This window comes from Lampris incognitus, chromosome 13 (genome assembly GCF_029633865.1).
Source record: "Lampris incognitus isolate fLamInc1 chromosome 13, fLamInc1.hap2, whole genome shotgun sequence".
NCBI lineage: Eukaryota > Metazoa > Chordata > Actinopteri > Lampriformes > Lampridae > Lampris > Lampris incognitus.
Genome location: NC_079223.1, coordinates 25,153,338 through 25,174,335, shown reverse-complemented (window position 1 = coordinate 25,174,335; position 20,998 = coordinate 25,153,338). Strand labels below are relative to the sequence as shown.

Sequence of the window (20,998 nt, the reverse complement as noted above, 5' to 3'; positions counted from 1 at the left end):
TTTGAGTGGGAATAATTCCTCTCAAGGGGATCAAATGGGGATATGATGAAAATGAAATAATATATGAGCATTGAAGTTATAGATTAAATGTGCGGAAAAGAATTCAGGGCTGTGATTTCTGTTTCCCGTTCTGTACTGCCCTCTAATGGAAAAGCCCACTCGGAAATAAAGGATGGAGCTCTGACATCCTGTGTTCCCTGGATTGAAGAGGGAAGAACAGTGTGAGGTTGGAGGTGCAAAGAAATCAACTTTAAATCAAACCAGCTGAAAAAAAAAAAGTAAACAAGGCTGTCAGGAGTGAATTAAGATGTATTTTAATTCACTCATTGAAACACGCATTGCATGACAAAAAAATACATTCTGCATACAGCATCAAGCATCTAGGTGGATTATAAGGCAAGAGCAAACAATGGGATCTAAATGAAGACAAAACAAATGCCTCACAACAAAGCTTTGTAGCAGTAAAATTCAGAGCCTTTATTACTGGATGTTGAACAAAGCATTCACTTGGCAGGAAATTAAATAACCAACGAGAGGTACAAAGACCAATTCTGCTTAGGAGGAAAAAAAAAACAACAACAATGCAAGAGACATATTTTTAAGGGAATAATAATTCTTTAGAAAACCCATTCCAGCAATATCTGGCAAACAGAACTGAACCCATGGGAGCATATGTTTGTAATTCTTACTGTTCTCTGTTTAAGTTATTTTTGTACATTCTAATTCAGCAACAACTCTGTATCACATTAACTATGCAGCATCTCTGTGCTTAGGTTTAAAAATAAAAACATAATAATAAAAAAACAAAAGTTTAAGCCGAATATTTACAAGTAGCTCCAGTTGTTCCATAGCATGTGCCAAGCATGCTGCATTTTATGGCCCTGTTTCGTGTAATAAAAACAAGGCATGGCATGTGTGGGTGTGTGTGTGTGTTTACGCTGAATGAAGGACAGTTGGGCTGTGTCGTACTTTAGCCTTCACCTCTTAGCCTCTCATGGGTGAGCAGCCATTGTTTGACTTGGTTGGCCTGGCCGCCCATGTATGACCCGCTCTGTCCACTGCTGCAGATGACTCGGTGGCAGGGGATGAGGAGAGGAACCTGGCATGGAGACACAGAATGTGATTAGATTAATGAAAAAAAAAAGAAAAAAAAAGAAATCAAATATGATGGAAAAACCTACCGACCACTTGTGTGTCCAAATGTTTCACTCTGTTTATCTCGGTTTCTTCATGAACATCGAGTCCTGAAATCTGTGCCTTTTGAGCTGAGCTTGTATTGTAACAGCCCCCCCACACACACACACACACACATGCACACATACACCTCCACACCTCAGATTATTGCAGTAATCACAATTATTGGCATAAAATAAGTTTCGGTTTTCAAAACAATCAGAGGTTGCAAAATATTTAGGTGTTCATTCTGAGGCTCTAATCCTGTGTGGTATTTTCAAGCTCTTCGGATATCTGTAAGAAATGAGTCATGCTACTCATGCAACTACAAAGCCATTAGGGAGGTGAGATTAATTAGCAAAGAAAAACTACAGACTGAGGCTTTAGAAACCGACTGTATCACTTGTCTGTATTTCCAGGCCGACGTTCACCATCATACGAAGTCACCAGTTTGAGGCCTCTGTATAGACAGGTATGTATTATGCATGGCAGAAATTCCCGTTTCATCAAAATGAATGCAATGCCATAAATGTAACCGAAGTGCACGAACATATGAGTCTTCACTTTTTACCCCCCTTTTATGATCATGAACCAAATGTAAATAAATAAATAAATGGGGGAAAATGTCACGCCAGAAGTGTCTGGTTTGATCCTGCACAAATCCACATTGAGGGTGACTGCTCAGTCTTTGGGTATAAATGTTTTTTACCCTTTAATAGTGTAAAGCAAAGAAGCAATCAAAAATTAATGGGCAAAAACACCAGCAGGATGAATATTCAATCGAGAGGGTGTCAACATTAAGATCTGATAACCCTGTGATCATTAAAAAGAGGAAGTCGGTGGAGCGTTTACTCTTGTTGCAGATGACTGCCAGGGGGGTCCTGAGTTCTTTGTAAACTAAATGGCTGGAGAAAGATTAGACAAGTGAGCCTAAAACATCCCGATCATTGTGAATTCAGAAGAACAGCGGCGATAGGTTTGAGTACATCACAGCAATTACTCCTTTCAAAACATTGCTGATGTGGCCCTCCTGTGCATACACTTGTTTTGCTTGTGCGTGTTACGGTGAAAACACGGATGAGTGTCAGAACCATCCTATCACTGAAACTACACCGTTCCACTTTAATTGGATGAGACCGGAATTGATTGTTCTCCTGACTTGATGGCTACAACTCTAGCCCTTTTATAACAGTCGGACATCCAGTGAGTTTCAGTTTAAATCCATCACTAAACCCACTCCCATATCAACAGCAATAAAACTTTCCGAGCCCCAGATTAACCTTGCAGACAGAGAAATACTGCTCGAGTATTCAGATCAATAATGTTCCCCGGTTTGGAGGGAGAGCGGGGTACCCTCAAGGCCTGCGGATCTGCCTCTTCACTTGGGGGGGGGGGGCTCTACGTCAGGCTTATCAATACTCAAATCCTGGTGAAGAAGAAGTGCCACAGAGAGGCGAGGATCGATGGAGCACACTGAGGTTTTCACAGCTGAAGCCCAAGTGTAGCAGCCCTACTGACAAGTAATTGACACTGACAATCTGACTCTGAATCTGTATCAGGAGCTGAGGGCTCAGCATGGGGACGGATGGAAAGGAACGTCTGTTAAACATGAGCAGGAGATTTTTTTTGTTTTGTTTTGCGCTCACCCAGACATGGTGGCATTGACTATGGTAATCTATAAACTACACAGTGTGAAGCACATTATCAAATATTCAAGGCGGTCACCTATGAATTGCTATCTTATGGTTCATTTCCATTGGTACTGTATCGTAAATTGCTTCCTTACAGCGGGGTGTATACATAGCACTTACATCTAAACCACAAAAAATACCGTCAAAGAAAACAGTGCTGCTGCATTTGTGCAGTTTGCAAACCATGGCAAACACACTAAGTGCATGATTGCACATACAGTAAGCGTGGCCTGACGTGTGCAGGGTGCATGTTGCGGAGATCACCTCCCCGGTTCCATTCCTGTGGAGGTGTACTGTACTCTGCCTCACGCAGCACACCGCCGGTGCCCACAGCACTACATGGGCAGAGCTAAACGCGCTTTGATCAAAGGGTTTGATCAAAAGAAGACACACCACTTGCCCTCTAGCCTTCCATTTTGTACACAGTGAAGGAATCATGGGGGAAAACGAACCAGGCCAGGTTTACTATAAGAACTGGAGATTTGGAGCTAACATCTATAGTCAAGCTTACAACTTGGAATGGCAATGATCAAACTACATTTTTTTCTTCTCAGATATTTTCAGTGGGCAGTGATTACTCCACATCACTTATGGATCACAGATCACAGTTATCACATATACTAAATTTAGTTAGACATCCCTGAGGGATACAATTTAGTTTTTAGGCCCAAAAAGTCAGCTGTCCAGATTTGATTTGTTTTGATCACATCAATGATGGCCTTTATTGATGCAGGCTCTTTGTAGATGCAATATCAAGCAGAAATAAAAATGTTCAAACTATCATATTCAATCATAACTTAATTCACTGATCTTTATTTCTGCTATGTTAAAGAACCATTAAAATGTAAAAAAAAAAAAAAAAAACAAGGCTCCTGGTGTTCACTGTACTTATAACTTCTCTTTTTACAAGTAATCAATTAATCCATATGGGAATGAAAACATGTGTTATATCACATTTTCTACAGCTGGAGCTGCATCTCTCAATTTATATTTGCATGCACTAATCTCTAGTTGCATGCACTAAATAACTCAAAACTAACAATAAGAAGCAGTATGTGCATATATTACATGTGTTCGGCTGCTAAAGCAGTGAAAACCCAGCAGAAAATACAGCCTTTGCGCTCCCTATCTGACAAAATGAGGTAACTAAGAAATAAGCCTGCCAATCAATGTCAGTTCAACTCACCGGGTTCCTCCTCATGGCCCCTCCCACTGCTCGCACCGCCCTGGGGTTTCCCGCCATCTCAGCGAGTCGTTTGTAGGAGACCGTCTCTCCAAACTTCACATCCTTCAGAAGTATCTGCAACACGCGGCTGGTGAACGCATCTATGCCAGAGAGAGCAGAGGACGGATGGGGGAGTGAGGAGGAGCGGATGGAGGAAGAGGGAAGAAAAAGCAGACGCTCATTTAATCCTACTCAGACAACTGAGTGAGCTGCAGGAAACAGGGCTACCTGTCCAGCAAGAGGACTACTCTCGCTTGAAATATACAACAGTCCTCTGACCTAAAGCCAAAAGCTAAAGTCAACTCCAATCTTTGCTCCACAGACTAGACGCCTTGTGTAGTGTCATTGTTTTTATGTCCCCTGCGAAGAACATGTCCCTTATCAGAACGACTCAACATGAGATCGCCTGTTCCTTTAATACCCCTCGAACCAACAAACACATGCTAACATTCCTCAGTTTGACCTTAGAAATGGCATTAACATGCTGCAGCAGCTGATGTGAGAACATTATTTCCAAAGCAGAAAAATCTAGGTTATGCTTTAAAAGGTCACGGCTAAAATTAAAAAAGTTCGCTCCTTCATTTAAAAGGATTAAGAGAGGCCAAAACGACTGCAAATCTGCTCCAGATTTTTAATAATAATAATTTGAATGTTGCACACCATTTGTGGCAGCGGGATGACTTTGAGGTTAATCAGACCAATTTGTCCTTTTAATTGCTTTCTATTCAGAGTAGATTCATTATATCATCTTGACTTAAATGGCGGAATTCTTCAAATCATCCACAGCTTAAGCGACCACATTAACGGCTTTGATTTCATTAGTACGTTAGCGGTAGCATTATCTTTTTTCTTTTTTTCTTTTTTGGCTTGCCCAACAGTGACTGAAAGGCATATTTGTATAGCGCCGACTCCGCGGAAAAAGTATTTGAAGCTCACATGTTCAAAACTTTGGAATTGGACACAGTGTACTTGTGTGTCACGCAAACAACACTTTTGCACAGTGAACAGGATGGGGAACAATAGTCTCGTTATCAAGAAGTGAAGGGGGGGGGGCTTCTTCTACTATATACATGTACTCAGTCATGAAAATTCAATTAGTGATCCCCCATTCTCTCTCATTTATATGGTCGAAGAGCACATGACAAGTGATCTATGTGAAATCCCTTTAAATTGGCATTGTGTGAAAACATGTCACACCCCTGTCTCTCTTCTACAGAGTGAACATCCTTTGCTCCCCAGGCTCCCTCACTACCTTATAGTCACTCTCCGCTACACAAAGCCACGCGAACAAGGCAATTTGCCTAAACTAGGGGGAATAAGTGTAAAACCTAAAGGGGATAGATTTGATTGATGCGCACCCATGTGAGTTCTTTGTCTTGAACAAGGCCCGTAGGTACTGTTTAATAATTTTTCAGGTAATAATCACGCTGTCAACGAGATGACGGGTTCTTACACAGACAGACTTAATGTTATGAGGAGATAATATATACCACTGAAATTTCTTTTATGCATTATTCTCCCCTCATAAAGCATGGATTTGGCCACATGATGTGTGTGTGGTATGTATTGATATCACTGTGTTGCTGGTAAATGACAGCATGGCCCTGACTGTGGATATGACAAATCCCTGTTGATGCAAACATTATTGACAAACAACAAAAGTCAATGTCACGCTGATGGACGCTGTGCATTTTTCCCTCCAGGAAGGCCAAGCAGCAAGCTATGTACTTGTGCTATACTCCAATACAGCACTTTAAGCAAAGGTGGAATGATTTGTTTCTCCTTATGAGGTTCAAATCTCAGAGATCTGTACAAAAACAAGTGTTTGTGGTTATAACCACGAGTACAGGGGCTCAAGAACTTTACCCTTAGCAGCATTAGCAATAGAGAGTCCATGTGGGTCACATGAGGTGACCAGTAATGATCTGGAGAGCAGTCCCCTAACCCCATACTTCATAATGGGCTTAATATGGTGTGTCTGAGGTCAGGACCCACTTTAGATAGGGGTGCAGTGATGTCAATTGTTTAAATAAAAGTTGAGAGGAACCACTTACATGTTTGCAGACATCCTACAATTATGTCACAGGTCATTACCTGCACTGAGGCCAGGTGATGGGCACAATGGAGAGGCAAAATTGACTCAGACTAAAATCGATGGCTAGGAATGGATCATATGATTATGAGGATATTGACAGATATGATTGATTTGTTCATGCTTTTGTGCAGAGGACCAAATTGAAATAAAACAAAGAGAAAAACAAATTAAATTCTATGGGCCTTGACAATGACATAGATTTGGGGAGGTGATTCCTAGCCGACAGTCACCTCTTACATGGTTTCAGGGATATAAAAGACAATAGCAGAAATACAGCGCCCTCATTATCCTTTGTGTCTAATGGGAGGGAAGACTTTGACTCCCAGTCAAAGTGTCTCTTGAGTCTTGAGGGATCCATACTTTTGAAGGCTGACGGGGTGCTGATGATTCTCTGATTATTCGATATTCTGAAAACGTTCATTTCCCTAATTCCTCTCCACATCACAGGGGCGAGTCCTGGTGAGTGTCTCATCTCGCCCTGCGCTGTGCACAGAGGGAGGTGTAGGCTCCTGCAGGAACACAGTCATTGGGGCTTTGAAGAGCGCCCTTCCCCCCTTTTGCCCAGCCCCCTCCCCACACATTCCCCGTGCCGCTTACCGAGACTAAGATCCTCTCGTCTGTTACATATGGATGTATAATTAATGAGATAAGAATATGCATCGTTTTAAGAAGCCATGATGGTGTCTGGTTTTTTTTGTGTTTTTTTTTTTTTGAGTGGTGAAGAGCATGCGCACACACACGTGCACAAATGCACAAAAACACACTCCGCTTCTCTTCCTCTGACGACCAAAGTTGTGATGTTGTGTGCGTGACAGGCGGGGTACAGAAAAGCACGCCTCACATCTCCTTTCATGTCACCTCTGTTGCATGGCTATACGTTGACAGCTAATATGAAAAGTGGCTTGTTTTGTCAGAAAAGTGTAAATAAACATGGCAACACTTCAAGTGAAGGTCACAACTCAATATCACATGACAAGCGCTCTGAGAGCACTGCAGCATTCAGCTTCTCCCACAAGACAACCGAGCAAACAAAAGTTATTGTCATAGATTGTAATGACCTGACTAAAACGCACATTTTTTTTTCTCCCATGCAGGTACTGGCTGCATGACAAGACTGACTAGGAATTTGTTAGCAGTAAGAGAAAACCTAATCCCCAACATTTGTGAATCAAAAACAACAACAACAACAAAAAATCTCAATTTTCTTCCCTCAAAAGGCAAATACTCCTGATGCTCACATTTAACACTTTTATACTGACACGGCCTATGGTTTTGACTACTGAGAGCAATCCATCCCTAAACCCAGTATTTACTGGGCCCCAAAACAACAGGAGAGGGAGAGAGGTGGAACGCAGCACAATCACCTATTCAGATCAGGTACTAATGAAGAATTCCATCTATCCTGAAATTTAATTAAAACCCCAAAGACTTCAGATGAGATGCGATTTGAAAGAGCCTGGGGCTGGTACACAAGCACTTGGTGGCGAAGGGAATCACACTGAAAGTTGATATCGTAATTGGTCCTGATGTATTTCTGCATTGCCTTTGCAGGAGCGTGGGATTCATCGCTGTATACAGAGTCTCAGCGGAGTACCTGCTCATTGAAAATGCCATCACTCAAGCACTGCAGATCTGCATGAAATTAGAGAGCAACTAAGACCTGATTGAAGGGGAAGAGAAGCACAATTGTTAAATGCATACATTACGGTTATTTTTCCATGTCTTTGGAAAATTTTAAAGTTAAAATGCAATAAGCGTTTTAGCGAAAGGATATTGAAGTAAATGGGCTGCGATTGTTTTCAAATGGAGTGGACTCTAGAAGTTAGAAGAAAAAAAATCATCTGAACCTGTGCCATAGTTTTTTTTCCTTAACCCCCACCGCCAAAAAAAAAAAGGTGTCTATCTACTGATTAATTCCTCAAATTTGCCCCAATGCCCTCAATCATATACTCCGTGGTGTCGCGACTACTGGTTGAAAGGACACTAATTGTCCATTCTTGGGGCTCTTTCGTTTTCCTTGCCATAGGTGACTAGTCAAGCCAACAATAAGCTCATTCAAACTTTACTACCATTCACATGTTCTCATTAAAAAAAGCTTCCTGTCTGAAAATGTCAAGAGTGGAATTCGATCAGTTTCAAAGAATGTGCCAAGAATCATGGAAAAGCTTGCCAAGACTAACACGCGTGGTAAGAGCTGCCACAGATTACTGAACCAAGTTACAGCTCTGTGTTCTGTTCTCTCTCCTGCCCTCACTCAGTCACCCACTCACCCACCCACCCCCACCTACTCACCCTTTTCTCTCTCTCTCTCTCTCCCTCCCCCCCCCCTCTCCCTTTCTCTCTCTCTCTCCCTCTCTCTCGCTCTCTCTCTCTTGGCCTCTCTTTCCCTCTCGCTTGCTCTCCCTCAGCCATAAAATACTTCATTATAACACAGTGAGCCAGTGAGTGTAAGTGATGTAACTGACAATTAAGAGTGAAAGCCTGATCCCAGTCATGGCTCTGCAAATATTTATCCGTGACAGACCTCCTTGCAGGGCGGGGTGGTGAAAGGCAGGGAGAGGGAGACTCCCAACGGTGTGCGGCTCGCCGAAGTACGCCTGGAGCCATTCAACACCGCGCTGCAACTCGGGACTCGTTTCTGCCGGGCTGTCGTTGACCACACAGCATAAGGAAGAGGCCTCGTCGCCGTCGCTGCTCCTGAGAGGGATATAAGGTTTTTATTTTGGGAGGGGGGTGGACTGCGGTGATCAGGGAAGCAGTCATAATAAGGAGTTCTTGGTTGAACTGCAGTAAGTTATGTCACAAGAGTGTAATAACATGTCATGGGTGATACAAACGCGAGATGACATAATTTGGTGAGTGAGATGAGAGGTGTTAATCAAGACTGTTTGAAACAACAAGTTATGAATTTTGGGCACGACCCGTGGTAGCTGCGCTGTGAGAAGTTTCAGAGCTGTGAAAGATCATTCAGCAAAGCATAGCAGCAATAATCCGGACATTTGTTACAATGGATCTGAATGCATTTAAAGTGTGAAAAAATGAAGAAAATACTGTCAGCTAATGAGAAAAGGTGTTAACATATTACTTCAAACATCTTTGCAGTTTGAACAGTTGTGCAGGAAAAAAAACAAAAGTTATGAGTAAAGCAAACAGTTTCAACCATGCTTGGGTCTAGTTTATATAGTTCATGACTAGTATAAATGGATTTTCTCTGGCCGGAGTGGAGGGGCCCAGCAATGCACTGGACTTGGACGTGCGTCTTAGCATGAGTCGATGCTTGGAGGAATTTGCCGACGGTTGAGTTGGCATCACTTAACAGCTGATTTTTCTCTCTGCTGCTGACCACCCCCTAGGTCAAAGCAAGCAGACTGACCCATATTTGACACTTAAAGACCCTACTGGGATATTCCTCTCTTAGCATGTGCATTACTGTAAAGTGGACCTCAAGCTGTGTTGTGGATCTAAAACATGCCGCCAATTCCATTAACTGGTGTACAGGGCTTATAAATAAATAATATCACCATTTAAGTGCCCTTTTTTCAAAATTGGTTTATCCTGTATGGTATTAATAATAGACATTTACTTTGTTAAACACACAGGGCGTCTCTCTCCTCCTCGCCCAAATACATCCAGTCAACATTGCCCTAAGTGTTTCTACACTTCCACAGGTCACAGTTTGAGCAATGTTTTATATTGGACATGTGAAGCTGAGGTTTACTGGAGTGTTATGACTGAGCAGGTCAGTTTTCAGAGGGCGGCTCAGCCCGCTAGTTTTGTGGTCGTGTGATGAAAATCTCCGAGGTGCCATTTAACAGAGGGTGTAAATACAGTAAAAAGGTGTAAATACTCTCATTTCTAAATAAACCGCACAGCGGTTTATAGTCAAGTGGTGAAAAGTCGGAGACCCACCAGCGGTCCTGTGCCGAGACCCATTCAAACAATGGCCATGGCTCATGGCAATCTCTGTCGGCATGGGTGAGTGCCCAGCCAGCCCCTACTTGTCATTGTCTCTCCTTTCTATATTTCGCTCCCTCCCTCCCTCCCTCCCCTGCCCATCTCTCCCTCCTCATTTCCCCCTCTCCATTTCTCTCTATTGCTCTATCCTCCCACTCTAGCTCTTTTGGCTTCCTATCGCCTACAACCCCCCCCCCCCAACACACACACACACACACACACACACACCTCTTTCTCTCAGCAAGGCTCTTCAGGCCACTGTTTCCTCCCCCCCCCCCCCCACCCCACTCCACTCCACCCCACCCCCCCCTTTCTCTCTGAGAGGATGTTCCAGCCGCTGCACACTGACAGCTCGGGGATATTGTGTGTGGAAATGTTCCTGTTCCCAGACCCGCAGGCCCTTACAATCTTACTGGACAAAGGGTAGAGCACCTTTGCTTAAGGCTTGGCACCTTTGACCTCCAACTCCACACTTCAGACTTGTCACTGCGGCTAATTTTCTTCCCCTTGGCCCTCCGTTACGGATGCTTCCACCCTAAAGGTGTCGGGAGTGATGCAACGTTGACACTAGTAAAAGTTAATGCAATTCAGTACATGTTACGGCCAAAAACAACAACAACATAAAAACGTGGTACAACATCAGTTTAGCTGAAGTCTGCCACCGCTGGCAGTGACGGGGGGATTGTTTTTAAAAGAGCATTTAAGCGGTGAAAATATAGCTCAGGCATTGGCAAGATTTCCCATCTAACCACAATGGAGCACAAATCAAACAACATCATATGATCTTTATGGAGACCAGATTGGCAGATATGAAATTGTGCCCTTGAAATGAGAGATTAGCCATATGTAATAAATGTCACTCCAATTACGATGAAACTCTCAGAGGAGAGGCAATCCACAGATTGACTTGAGGTAATTGCCATGGCACAGGGATTGTCTTCACAGTGTATGAAAACTAACTACTATAAGTTTTTTAATACACGTTTTTAATAACGGTGTTTAGGTTTCAGTAAACAATCTAAATATGAAAAGGATAAAAAAAGAAAAAAAGAAAAATACATTTCTTTTTCGAAATAACCTATCTGTTGACCAGTTAGAATAGCAGCAGTTTCAATATCCTACAGGCAATCAGTAATTTATCAAACGTGAGGAAATAAGAAACTAATTCTAAACTAGGCAGGGTTTACTGCTGTAAAAAGAATATTTCCCTTGATAGCCGATTGTGATTTGAGAGAATTTCTAATATTGTGCTCCTGTCACAATCAATTTCCAATTACCATAAATCATTGCTCTGTAAAGTGGTAGTCATTTGGAGTTCTACCTATTTTCTAACTCTAATATAACGAATGAATTGAGCATTTATGAAACTGTTTTCCAGGTTATTCCATTCATTCTGGATAAAAAAAAACAAACAATGAAAACAGATGAAAAGAAAAAGGCGATTAATAATACTGTATCGAGAGAAAAGAAACTCCAATTTCGTCAGAATCTTCGGACGTACTCTGCATCCTTTGTTCAGAAACTCCTGTTTATGACTCCCTCTGTCCAGCGCAGAAATATGAACCTAACAATTTAACCCTACGACATAATTGAAAGGCGTTATAACAATCGGGTGAGGGGCGTAATGGTGTAGCACGCACAAAAAAAAGGAAAAACTCAGAACTCATGCCTCCATCCCATGAAGCGTGATGGCGCTCATCCCGACTCGATCGGCTGTCACTTTTGACACCGCCTGTCAGAGTTCTCCTTCACCGATCATGGGTAACATGGCGGGTCAGAGGATGAAATAGAAAAGGCCAAGACCAGTTCAATATTTTTCTCAGCCTTATAGCCACAGATACTTAACTCAGAGACGTCAAAGACTCAAGAGAGCATGAAAAAAGCCTAAAATGACTGTCTAAAAAGGGAAAAAAATACAGCATGTCTCTATGAATGTCAAGATCCTGATGGTCTCTGAGCCAAAGGCTGTGATACAATTGTAAGCCACTTGCTCAATGCAGCTCGTTCAACCATTTGAAGATCATTCAGATGCCTATCTAGCAACTGCAGAACTAAAGTCAAGAGCTTTATGAAAAAAAAGCTGAAAGGGATTCTTTCTATTCCACGCCATAGGACCAGATCTGCTCTCCAGTATTTTGGAAGGAACACAACTGGGGCCAGATTAACTGCTCTCTAGATATCCAACAACTCTTATTAGCAATTGTCCACCAAAGAGGCCACAACACTCAATCCAATACATAAAGATGGTGGTAAAATACTGCGGAGTAAGCAACAAAGCACACAACAATTAGGTCTTCTCCCAACTGGCCAGCCACAGGAATCAGTGAAGGCATGTATTACCAGAGCCTTAACTCTTGCTCCATTATGTAGAGTATCCACACCCCAACGCTGCAATGTTTATCTACAACAGACTACTGAGCAGTTTCAAATAGCATTTTTACCCTCTATTCTCAAGTGCCACTGTGAGAGATTCCAATTACCCGAATGGTAAGGAGCCAGTGAGGGAGACATAAAGTACATTAGGGATCCCCTGTAACTGCAGGGACCTTTTAGAGCCTCGACTGAAGAGGGCCGAGAGACTGGGGGGACAGTGACCCAGCATGGATAGCCTCTGTCAAAATTTGACCACGTCAAGCACAAAGGCATTATGGGAATCCAGTGTCACCAAGTCCTAATTACTGTCTGTGTTCAGAGCAAATTACTGCCTTGTTCCTCTGATTAGCGAGGAGGCTAATCTTCACCTGTGTACGCCAGCACTGCTGAGGGCCCTTGAGTGTTAGCGCTTCGTCTTCTGTAATTTATTTTTAAATCAGTGCCCGCTCCCAGGAGTTTTGAGTGTTTTGTTGTGAACCGCTTACCATGATCCCCACCACCGCCCCCTCACCCCTAAATCCTTGACTAAATCCTTGTTTGGTGCCGCAGGAAGATAAGCAAGAACAACACTTGGGCATAATTGACTCGTACTCCTCTCCAAGATGTCAGAGCAGAATCATCTCTCTGCATATTGCCTTGGTATGTTCCACGCTGTACACTTCTGCATGCAGCAGATACAGAATCCAATCAAGTTCTAAAACAAACTCGCACAACCCTCACGCCTAAAAACTTCTCGGTTGACTGCGGGGGGGGGGGGCAGCAATAGTTGCCATTAGCTGACTCTCTGCTGCGAGCATCCCCTCTCTCTCGACAATCGTCACTCTGGAGGTTCTCGTTTTAGAAATCACAACATTTGCAAATTTTCATCCGAGTGAATGTCAGTGTCTCGTCTGTGCAGGGCGGTTTACAGGTAGTGTGTTACACAGGTGTTGGTTTACACAGGAAATGGCACATGCAGCCTGATTGAGGCTGTCCCAAGAGATGGAGGCATAAACACAGAGCACAGATGGGTCCAAGGGCCAGTGGGAACAGCACCTTAATGAATATGCAGCTGAGTACTACACTTCACAACATGCAAAACACAATTCTAACGCCGGTGTAAAAAATAGAACAAAAATCATCTGAATATCATTGTAGAATGAATAATTCATATTATTTCTAAAGGGACCGTGTCAAAATGTCTCCACCTACTTTACTGATGATAACATTCAGTTTCTAAGCAGATATCTATTTGTATGACATAGCACTTTGGCTTCCACTTTTACCCCTCAGTTACAATTTTTAGCACTCCAATTGAGACTTAATTATGTTAAGGGATATCAAAATAAAATGAATTTGAATTATGTATTATATATTCTGCTGCATGTCAGTGAACAAGGGACAGAGTAAGCAAAAATAAAAAAAGAGTGAGCGAGAGCGAGAGAGCAACATGAGAGAAGTGAGAGAGGAATAAATTGGAACAGAGAGAGGACCTGAAGTTGTTGATGTACTTCCTGGTGTGTGAGCACATCACATAAACAGGCCCCAAACATGAGACACATTTACTATACTGCTATTCAGTGTGAACAAGTACATTGATTCACAACACTACACAAGTGTGAGAAAACAATAAATGCATCACCTCAGATATTTCACACCGGCGTTGGTTGTGTGTAAGAGATGTTGCGACAGCTTGGGTATTAGCGCTGGATGGATGGAAAATGGCTGGCTGCTTGTGAATGCCTATGTGACTGGGGTGATGGGTTCGACACAAAAACACTCCACCTCAGAACAATTAGGCTGTTCTCAGGCCCCATCCAGTGTTGTCGGTGATAATGGAAAGCAGTGAGGATAACTGGTGATAAATAGACTTTAACACCCTCCTCCTTAAGACCAATGCAAGTCCTCTCGTATGGTTAACTAATCATGACCATGGCCAGCAAATTCATACAAAAGACTAATTACTGTTGTACTTCACTTCAATCTCAACAGCCTCTTATACAAGGACTTGGGGTTCTGCCTCCTTTCTCCCCTCGATGAGGTTTTTTTTTTTTTAAGTACGCCTGATGTTAGACAAAAGCGTTTAAAAATCAGTGATTGCTTTCATCGGCTTTAATTACATTCAGAAATGGCATTTCTGCCTCATAATACACCCCTATTGTTTCAGAATTATCTGGCTTGGAGAGTAAAATCTACAATATTTGACGATGCGCCCGAGCTAAATCGCCTCTTGAAATTGAAATATGCTGCCGAAATACAAAATAAAAAGCCAGCCTTTGCTCCTGATATACTGGAAGCTCCTTGGCTTTCTGCAGAATGCTATTATTATGCATATCCAGGTAGAAAGTTAATTAACCCAAAGCTTAAGCTAATTATGGTAGCAGAATGCTATCAACCAAATGCTTTCAGTCAGACAGCTGTCCAGAATTTCATTTGCTAATCATTTGTCTTTTGCCGGAGCATATGGTACATTTCCCCACTATCACAGGAACAACAAACAGATGAAAATCATTAACTAAAAACAATGTGCAATGTGAAAAATCAGACACAGATTTATAAGGCTTTGTGTCAGAGAAAAAAGGAGGATTTATGGTCTGGGAAATATAATGATAATTTTTGGTTTGAGCCACTTAGGATTTTCGGCAGATCACATGGCCCATGTGTGCTGGGAATTCAGATGCACAAATATATTGTTTATATCTATATGCAAATGAGACAGAATGTTTATTGTTTATTCTTGTAATATTAATTAGAAATTTATATAGGAGCATGTGCAAAGGACCTTATTCTTAACAGTTTTTAGCTTCTAGCCCAATTTGAGCCTGTCTTCCATTGCAACATTTTTGTGTCGTTATAATCAAAAGTCCCTTATCTCTGTATTAAATCAATTATATTCTGAAAAAATACTTTGTGCATTTTTTTTCTTAAAAATGTGTCATACTGGCTGTTAAACAGTGACTGATATCAGCATTGACTCGCGACATTATCAAACAATAAAGGCTACTCGGGTTCTAATGCAACATGTCACACACAGGCTCCTGTAGTACATTTCTATTGAGGACCTCACAAGCTAAATTGCTTTTTTCCAGCTCCCCCACATCTCAGCTAGCTTGACATTGATCAAAGCATTGTAAAATAATATGCTCACAAAATGTCTCGGGGCAGGAGTCCAGCCCCTTTTTTTCCATTTTTCACCCTAATAAAAAAGTGCTCTATGATTTCCCCTGTATTATGTGTCTGTACTCTGTGTGAAAGAGGTAAGACGCATCATATTTCAGATAATAGTAATCTCCTGTAAACAAAATGCGGATCATTTTTCTGTGAACACTGTGGCCATGCTAAACGAAGAGGGGGAGCTGGTTAACAGGGAGGCTGGTGCAGGGCCCCAACAGGGGTTGTTGAGATGTAATGAATTTGTTCATCTGATGGTGCCTTCAGGGCTGTCGTTAGACTCGCAGAGGAGGCTGATTTCAGGAAATGTTCCTAAGATCAGTTAGGAAGCAAAAGGGGCTTGAGACGTTTCTATTAGGAAAAGCTGACGGTCATGGTGGGTAAGCAATGCTTCAAGTGCGTTTATGTAGCTATAATGGCATCTATCAATAACTATCTATCAACGTCACCAATGCTTCTGTCTCGCTTCTCGGCACCAGCCAAAGGTACATTTTGAAAGCAAAAGTGAGCAAACACAGTTGTCCAAGGCCTTAAAGGTTGGACTCAGCTCTAGATATCTGGCTCTCCCCTTTATACTACCATATGCAAGTTATCCATGTCTTTTATCCAAAATATGTACTCAAATGTCATTTATCATGGTGACTTCCTAAGCCTATATCACACCACACCCAAAGCTGGAAAGAGCCTTGTTTAGTATGTCATAAATAAATCAATGGAAATGACCGATCTAAACTATTGCTGCTACAGACAGGCTTTTCTGAGATCTACATGTAAAGCCTGTTGCAAAGATAAGCCCATATTTTGTCACTTTATCTCGCCTCCCTTAATGCCTGTTTACATGGTGTTACTCCATATGTCTGAGCTGGCTATACTTCCCCATCCTAGTACAATGACAATGTATTCAGCTGGTCATGATGAAATCTGAACATTGATTTCAAACTCACACCTTTCAAAGAAAATCTGCAGTGGAATAGACGCAACACTTATGACCGACATAGCAAATGATATTAAAGTGAGAAATGATCTACTGATGCGAATCATTAAATTCATTTGCATATTCCTACTGAACCTGAACACACAAATTAAACCCCGTTCTGATGGAGATGGAGAAAGGTGCTTGTGCATGGTTACAGGACATCTTCCATAATCAAAATTCCATATTATTAATTTTCTCACTTCAACTCATTAACAAGTGGAATGTTTTTACTGCTTGATGAATTTTAGGAAATAGCAGACAGTCAAGAAGGAAACACATGTTGAGGTATAATATACAAGGCCATTAATGGGTTTCCATAAATTAGAATTTGCCGTACATTTTCAAAAGGATGACTTCCTGTCTGGGTGCATTTGAAAATGGTTTAATTTCCCAAACCAATCAAGTTTATCAAATGTGAATCTGTGATACATGGATATTTAATTTCAATCTAATCAAAACTAATCTGAGACGTTGGGTGTGGACTTGTAAAAATCAGGAATAAGTACCTCTTAATACTGATTTTAATCAAGTCCATTCGCTTCAGTAAGACTGTCAACATTCTAACAATTTTGAGGAATGGGGCAGGCATGAAATGCAGTTGCACATAACAGGATTTCTGGGGTTGTCTAACACTCCAAATTGTAGTATATAAGTCAGGAATAACATAAATAAACAAGAGGGAACAGACCATGCTCCCCGTGGCCTTTGGTGACCCTACAGACTTGAGTTCTAATCAACTCCCTTGTGGATAATAGAGGGTTTTTTTTCTCGAAATTTCGAATTTACTGCAGAAAGAATCACAACCACATGCCACAAGAAATCTAATTTCAAGCCCAACTGTATTCTAGTGTCCCTCATATTTCTAGTGCCTGCTCATATTTGCCCAACTTTCTGCAGGATATTTCTTGTGGGATCTACAAAAACGCCCTGCATCCGATGAGGAATGGTAGCACTCCATCATGGCAGTGGATTGTGTCTGCCTGTAAATTTCACACCTTTGTTTATCACGTCACCGGGCCGGCTGTTGAACAGTACCTTTCAGCAGGTGCGACATCCATTAGGATCTGGATGGTGTGCACACCATTCTCACATCCACTGACTTGGATCTCCCCCAGGGGGCTCAGCAATGAGATAGTCTTCTGAGTGCACTGGCTCTCCCTCTGCTTCTTCATCTTGCTGCTCTGCTAAGGAGGCACAAATTACACTACGTTCAATGACATATTCATGTGGCAACTTTCAGAATTTCCCACACTATTTGCATTGAATGATCTATTGAAAACCTAGCAGGCTACCAGTATGTGATGGGCTGCATATTTGAACACCTACCCTCCAAACAATGTCATGATTTGACTTGATCCTTACATTACTATCCAATATTTCTTTTGTGCATGGAAAAGAATACGCCTATCTAACCAATAAATCGCCCATTTTTTCCTCCTTTCTGTTCTATATATCACATAAATGAGAAAAACAATGCAGTCTGTTCCCTTGTCTGGTGGGGGATTCCCTAGATAGCTCGACATTATTTTCAATCCGTCATTTTTGGTTGATGGCCGGGATGTTTTTCTAGCATTAAATTTGTTCCTTAGGGTGCAACTCCAATGGGATTCTGGTTTCCAGCCCTTAACAACAGCAAAAACGTGCAGCTTTTCTGACGACTGAGATGGATACTGGCAATAACCAGACAGCAGTTTCTTTTTTATTTTTACTTTGAGGGAAGGAGAAATGATTGACTATGTTATATGTGAGTTTTTGAGAGATGGAGGTTATAATAAATAAAGGTCACATTGATTAAGGCTCCTACCAAGAAATCACTTCTTCCTAGAACTCTGACCTGAAAACCAACTATAGGTTGCCTAAAAAAAAATCACTTTTATCTTTGGACTTCATTGGACTTCCTGATCTATCTTTACACATCTATTGTGTTGACTTTTATTCTGATATGCAGACTTTAAATTGTGGGTTTTGATAGATTTTTCAATTCTAAAAAAGGCCAAAAAAAAAGTTTGGTGTAGGTGGGATGATTATAAACACAAATGTTAAAAGCAAATTCCATTGACAGAAAAAAGGTACTTTTACCCCCCCACCCCACACAATATGTCTGCCAGTAGTATTCCTAGAATATCACAGATGTGTGTCCCAAGTTACTCTTGCAGTTCCCACTGTATTCTGCAGGGAATTGCCTGAATTTACAATCAAGTGAGACATTCGGAAGCAATCAATTGCTGCCAAAAGTACAATGCATTTTGGCCAAGCTCTTAAAACAGCATATCTATCAGCATAATAACAGTGCGGTAGTGGGGTGTGGTTTAGCCTCGGCTGCAAGCGGTGAGGGGGCGTGGGTCGCGGGAGAGCAGACGCGACAGCGACGCTGATTAGCGATCAGCCTCAGGTGTGCCAATCTGCAGTGGCGCACGGTCCTACACACTGGCTGACAAACGAGAGACAGAGAGGGGAGTGCAAGACTATATAGACGTTGTAAAAACTGTTCCGCCGAAACCGTGTCTGTGCTCCATCCTGAACCTGTCCAGTGGCAACAACGTTGCCACAAACAGATTTCCATAATGGCCATGCCAATTTTCTTTTCAATGCATCTTCCACTGTTCTGTCCTTTTAACCAAACTAGTATGTGCAGGTCTTTAAATGGAAGTAAGCATTTGCTTGAAGTTCGACTCTGTACGCAGGCCCCTGTGCAAAGCTGAGTGCACATGAGTCAGTCAGTGGTTTGTAACTCACGCTTTCATCGACGTTGCAGGCTAGATGAGTCCTCCAACTTTTTACTATTTCACTTGAGAAGCCAGTCAATATTTTACTAACACAGCCAGGTGAGAAGTTGCGACGCTTCGTAGTGTTTATTAAAACAACTGGCGCTGCTGTTATTTCGAAATATCTCGTTCAGTATCGCTGGAGTACCGTAAATAGCCAAGTTAGGCATAATGTTGTCGTATGGTGGTTTAGTCCACTAAAAGCAGTACAGTCTGGATTCAGTATCTACATATCGTCTGCAATGAAAAGGTCCACGAAACTTTTCTCCCTCGTTTGCAGGGGAACGTTAGACGTGTTAGCGTCACACGCTAATGGCCACGCATTTACAGTCAAACTCCCGCTTTGTTAAACTAACTCGACAGCGCTGGGTTGTTTAGCCGTGTTTACAAATTGAACCTAAGTACAAGGCTACTGCTCCTTTACCAAAGACGAGACGTGTTAAAATCAAAACAAGGTTTAGGTGCCGACAGCTTACGTCGTGTAAACACGCATTCGATGCTTGACAAGCCGTTTTCCCCTTTCCTGTAGAAAAACGATGTGTTGATCACTTTTTTTCCGGGTTCTCTCGACAATGTGATTGAGATGACCAATCACAAGAACCGAATTTCTTTTCCCGTTCAATGATTGGTTAAAAAAATCGCTCCGCCCCTGCCGCTGAAAAAGGTTGACTACCAAATAATCGATCCAAGGTTGTCTGATGTCTTGGTTTCCAAATTGGGGTTAAAGATCATTATGGTTTCAACTACAGTGAAGAAGACTAATACTAGCCCGTTGGTTTAAATGGATATTAACTTTATTCGTTGTCTCTGATGTTTTCACAATCTTGAGAAATGTGAAAATTTGTATTTTAATCATACATTTCAGACCCCCCAATAACTGCTACCCCAGAACAAATACAGATTTCATACCTTGAATTTAAAAAGGGAGGGTGGGGGGGGGGGCTAGTCTCATGGTTAACCTCTCCTCAAATTAGGTCTTCAGCCATTTAAGGGATCCTTTGGATGAAATAGTTGCTCTGGGGAAGATATTTTACTTAGAAAACAACCAATAATATCTCATCTGCCACTTACAATGATGCCAAATGCCTATACACAATCACTATTCACTATCAGTTTATCAGAGATTTATTCATCAATGCAGCTTCAGGCGAGACAAAGTTGACTCATGCTTCCTGGTGTACAAACTTCATTCCTATCTAAATGTATGTCATAAGTCAAAATATTATTTCTGAAGTCTGCTGTCTTGTGCTATTTTATTTGTACCTTGGTGGTGACTTTGTTTTTTTGCATGCATCTGTTTGGAATGTGCATGGGCCTGCATGGGCCTGTGGCCCACACCCCATCTCAGTGGTGATGGTGGGAGCGGGAGAGAAAACGCCACCCCTGCAGAGACCATTTTGAAATCTGTGAGGATTTCCGTGCCATCTGGACCCGCTGCCAGTCTGCCCCAGATAGTAAGGGTTGGCAACGGTACCCGACGGTGCAATATGGCTCTCTCTTTAATGAACTACTAACTGTCCCCCGTTTTAATTGATGTGACATTTGAGCCATTTATCTCTGACATTTCAATGAAGGATGATTCTCAGCCTTGCCATT

At 42.0% G+C, this 20,998-nt stretch overlaps 1 protein-coding gene across 5 annotated transcripts; it reads right to left on the bottom strand.

Moving 5' to 3' along the window:
• Positions 1-326: 326 nt before the first annotated feature.
• Positions 327-19,920, bottom strand: mgmt (O-6-methylguanine-DNA methyltransferase). Of its 5 annotated transcripts, XM_056292078.1 has the most exons (6): positions 19,879-19,920; positions 17,673-17,821; positions 8,709-8,881; positions 4,051-4,190; positions 1,182-1,270; positions 960-1,099 (listed from the first exon to the last, which is right to left on the bottom strand). In XM_056292078.1, exons 2-5 carry the CDS (start codon positions 17,807-17,809, stop codon positions 1,229-1,231), a joined length of 492 nt encoding a protein of 163 aa, XP_056148053.1. In that variant the 5' UTR covers positions 17,810-17,821; positions 19,879-19,920; the 3' UTR covers positions 960-1,099; positions 1,182-1,228. The 5 variants fall into 5 exon arrangements, 4 of the variants coding, with proteins under 4 accessions (XP_056148050.1, XP_056148052.1, XP_056148051.1 ...); XM_056292075.1 differs by lacking the exon at positions 1,182-1,270 and having other exon boundaries at positions 327-1,099; XM_056292077.1 differs by lacking the exon at positions 1,182-1,270 and having other exon boundaries at positions 327-1,099; positions 17,673-17,818; positions 19,879-19,913.
• Between the last annotated feature and the right edge of the window lie 1,078 nt (positions 19,921-20,998).

Coding starts and splice junctions, on each gene's coding strand:
- mgmt (XM_056292075.1), bottom strand. CDS start 17,809: ATGAAGAAGCAGAGGGAGAGCCAGTGCACTCAGAAGACTATCTCATTG. Junction 8,882..17,672: donor GATGTCGCACCTGCTGAAAG/GTACTGTTCAAC, acceptor TATCCCTCTCAG/GAGCAGCGACGGCGACGAGG. Junction 4,191..8,708: donor CCACCCCGCCCTGCAAGGAG/GTCTGTCACGGA, acceptor TCTCTGGCATAG/ATGCGTTCACCAGCCGCGTG.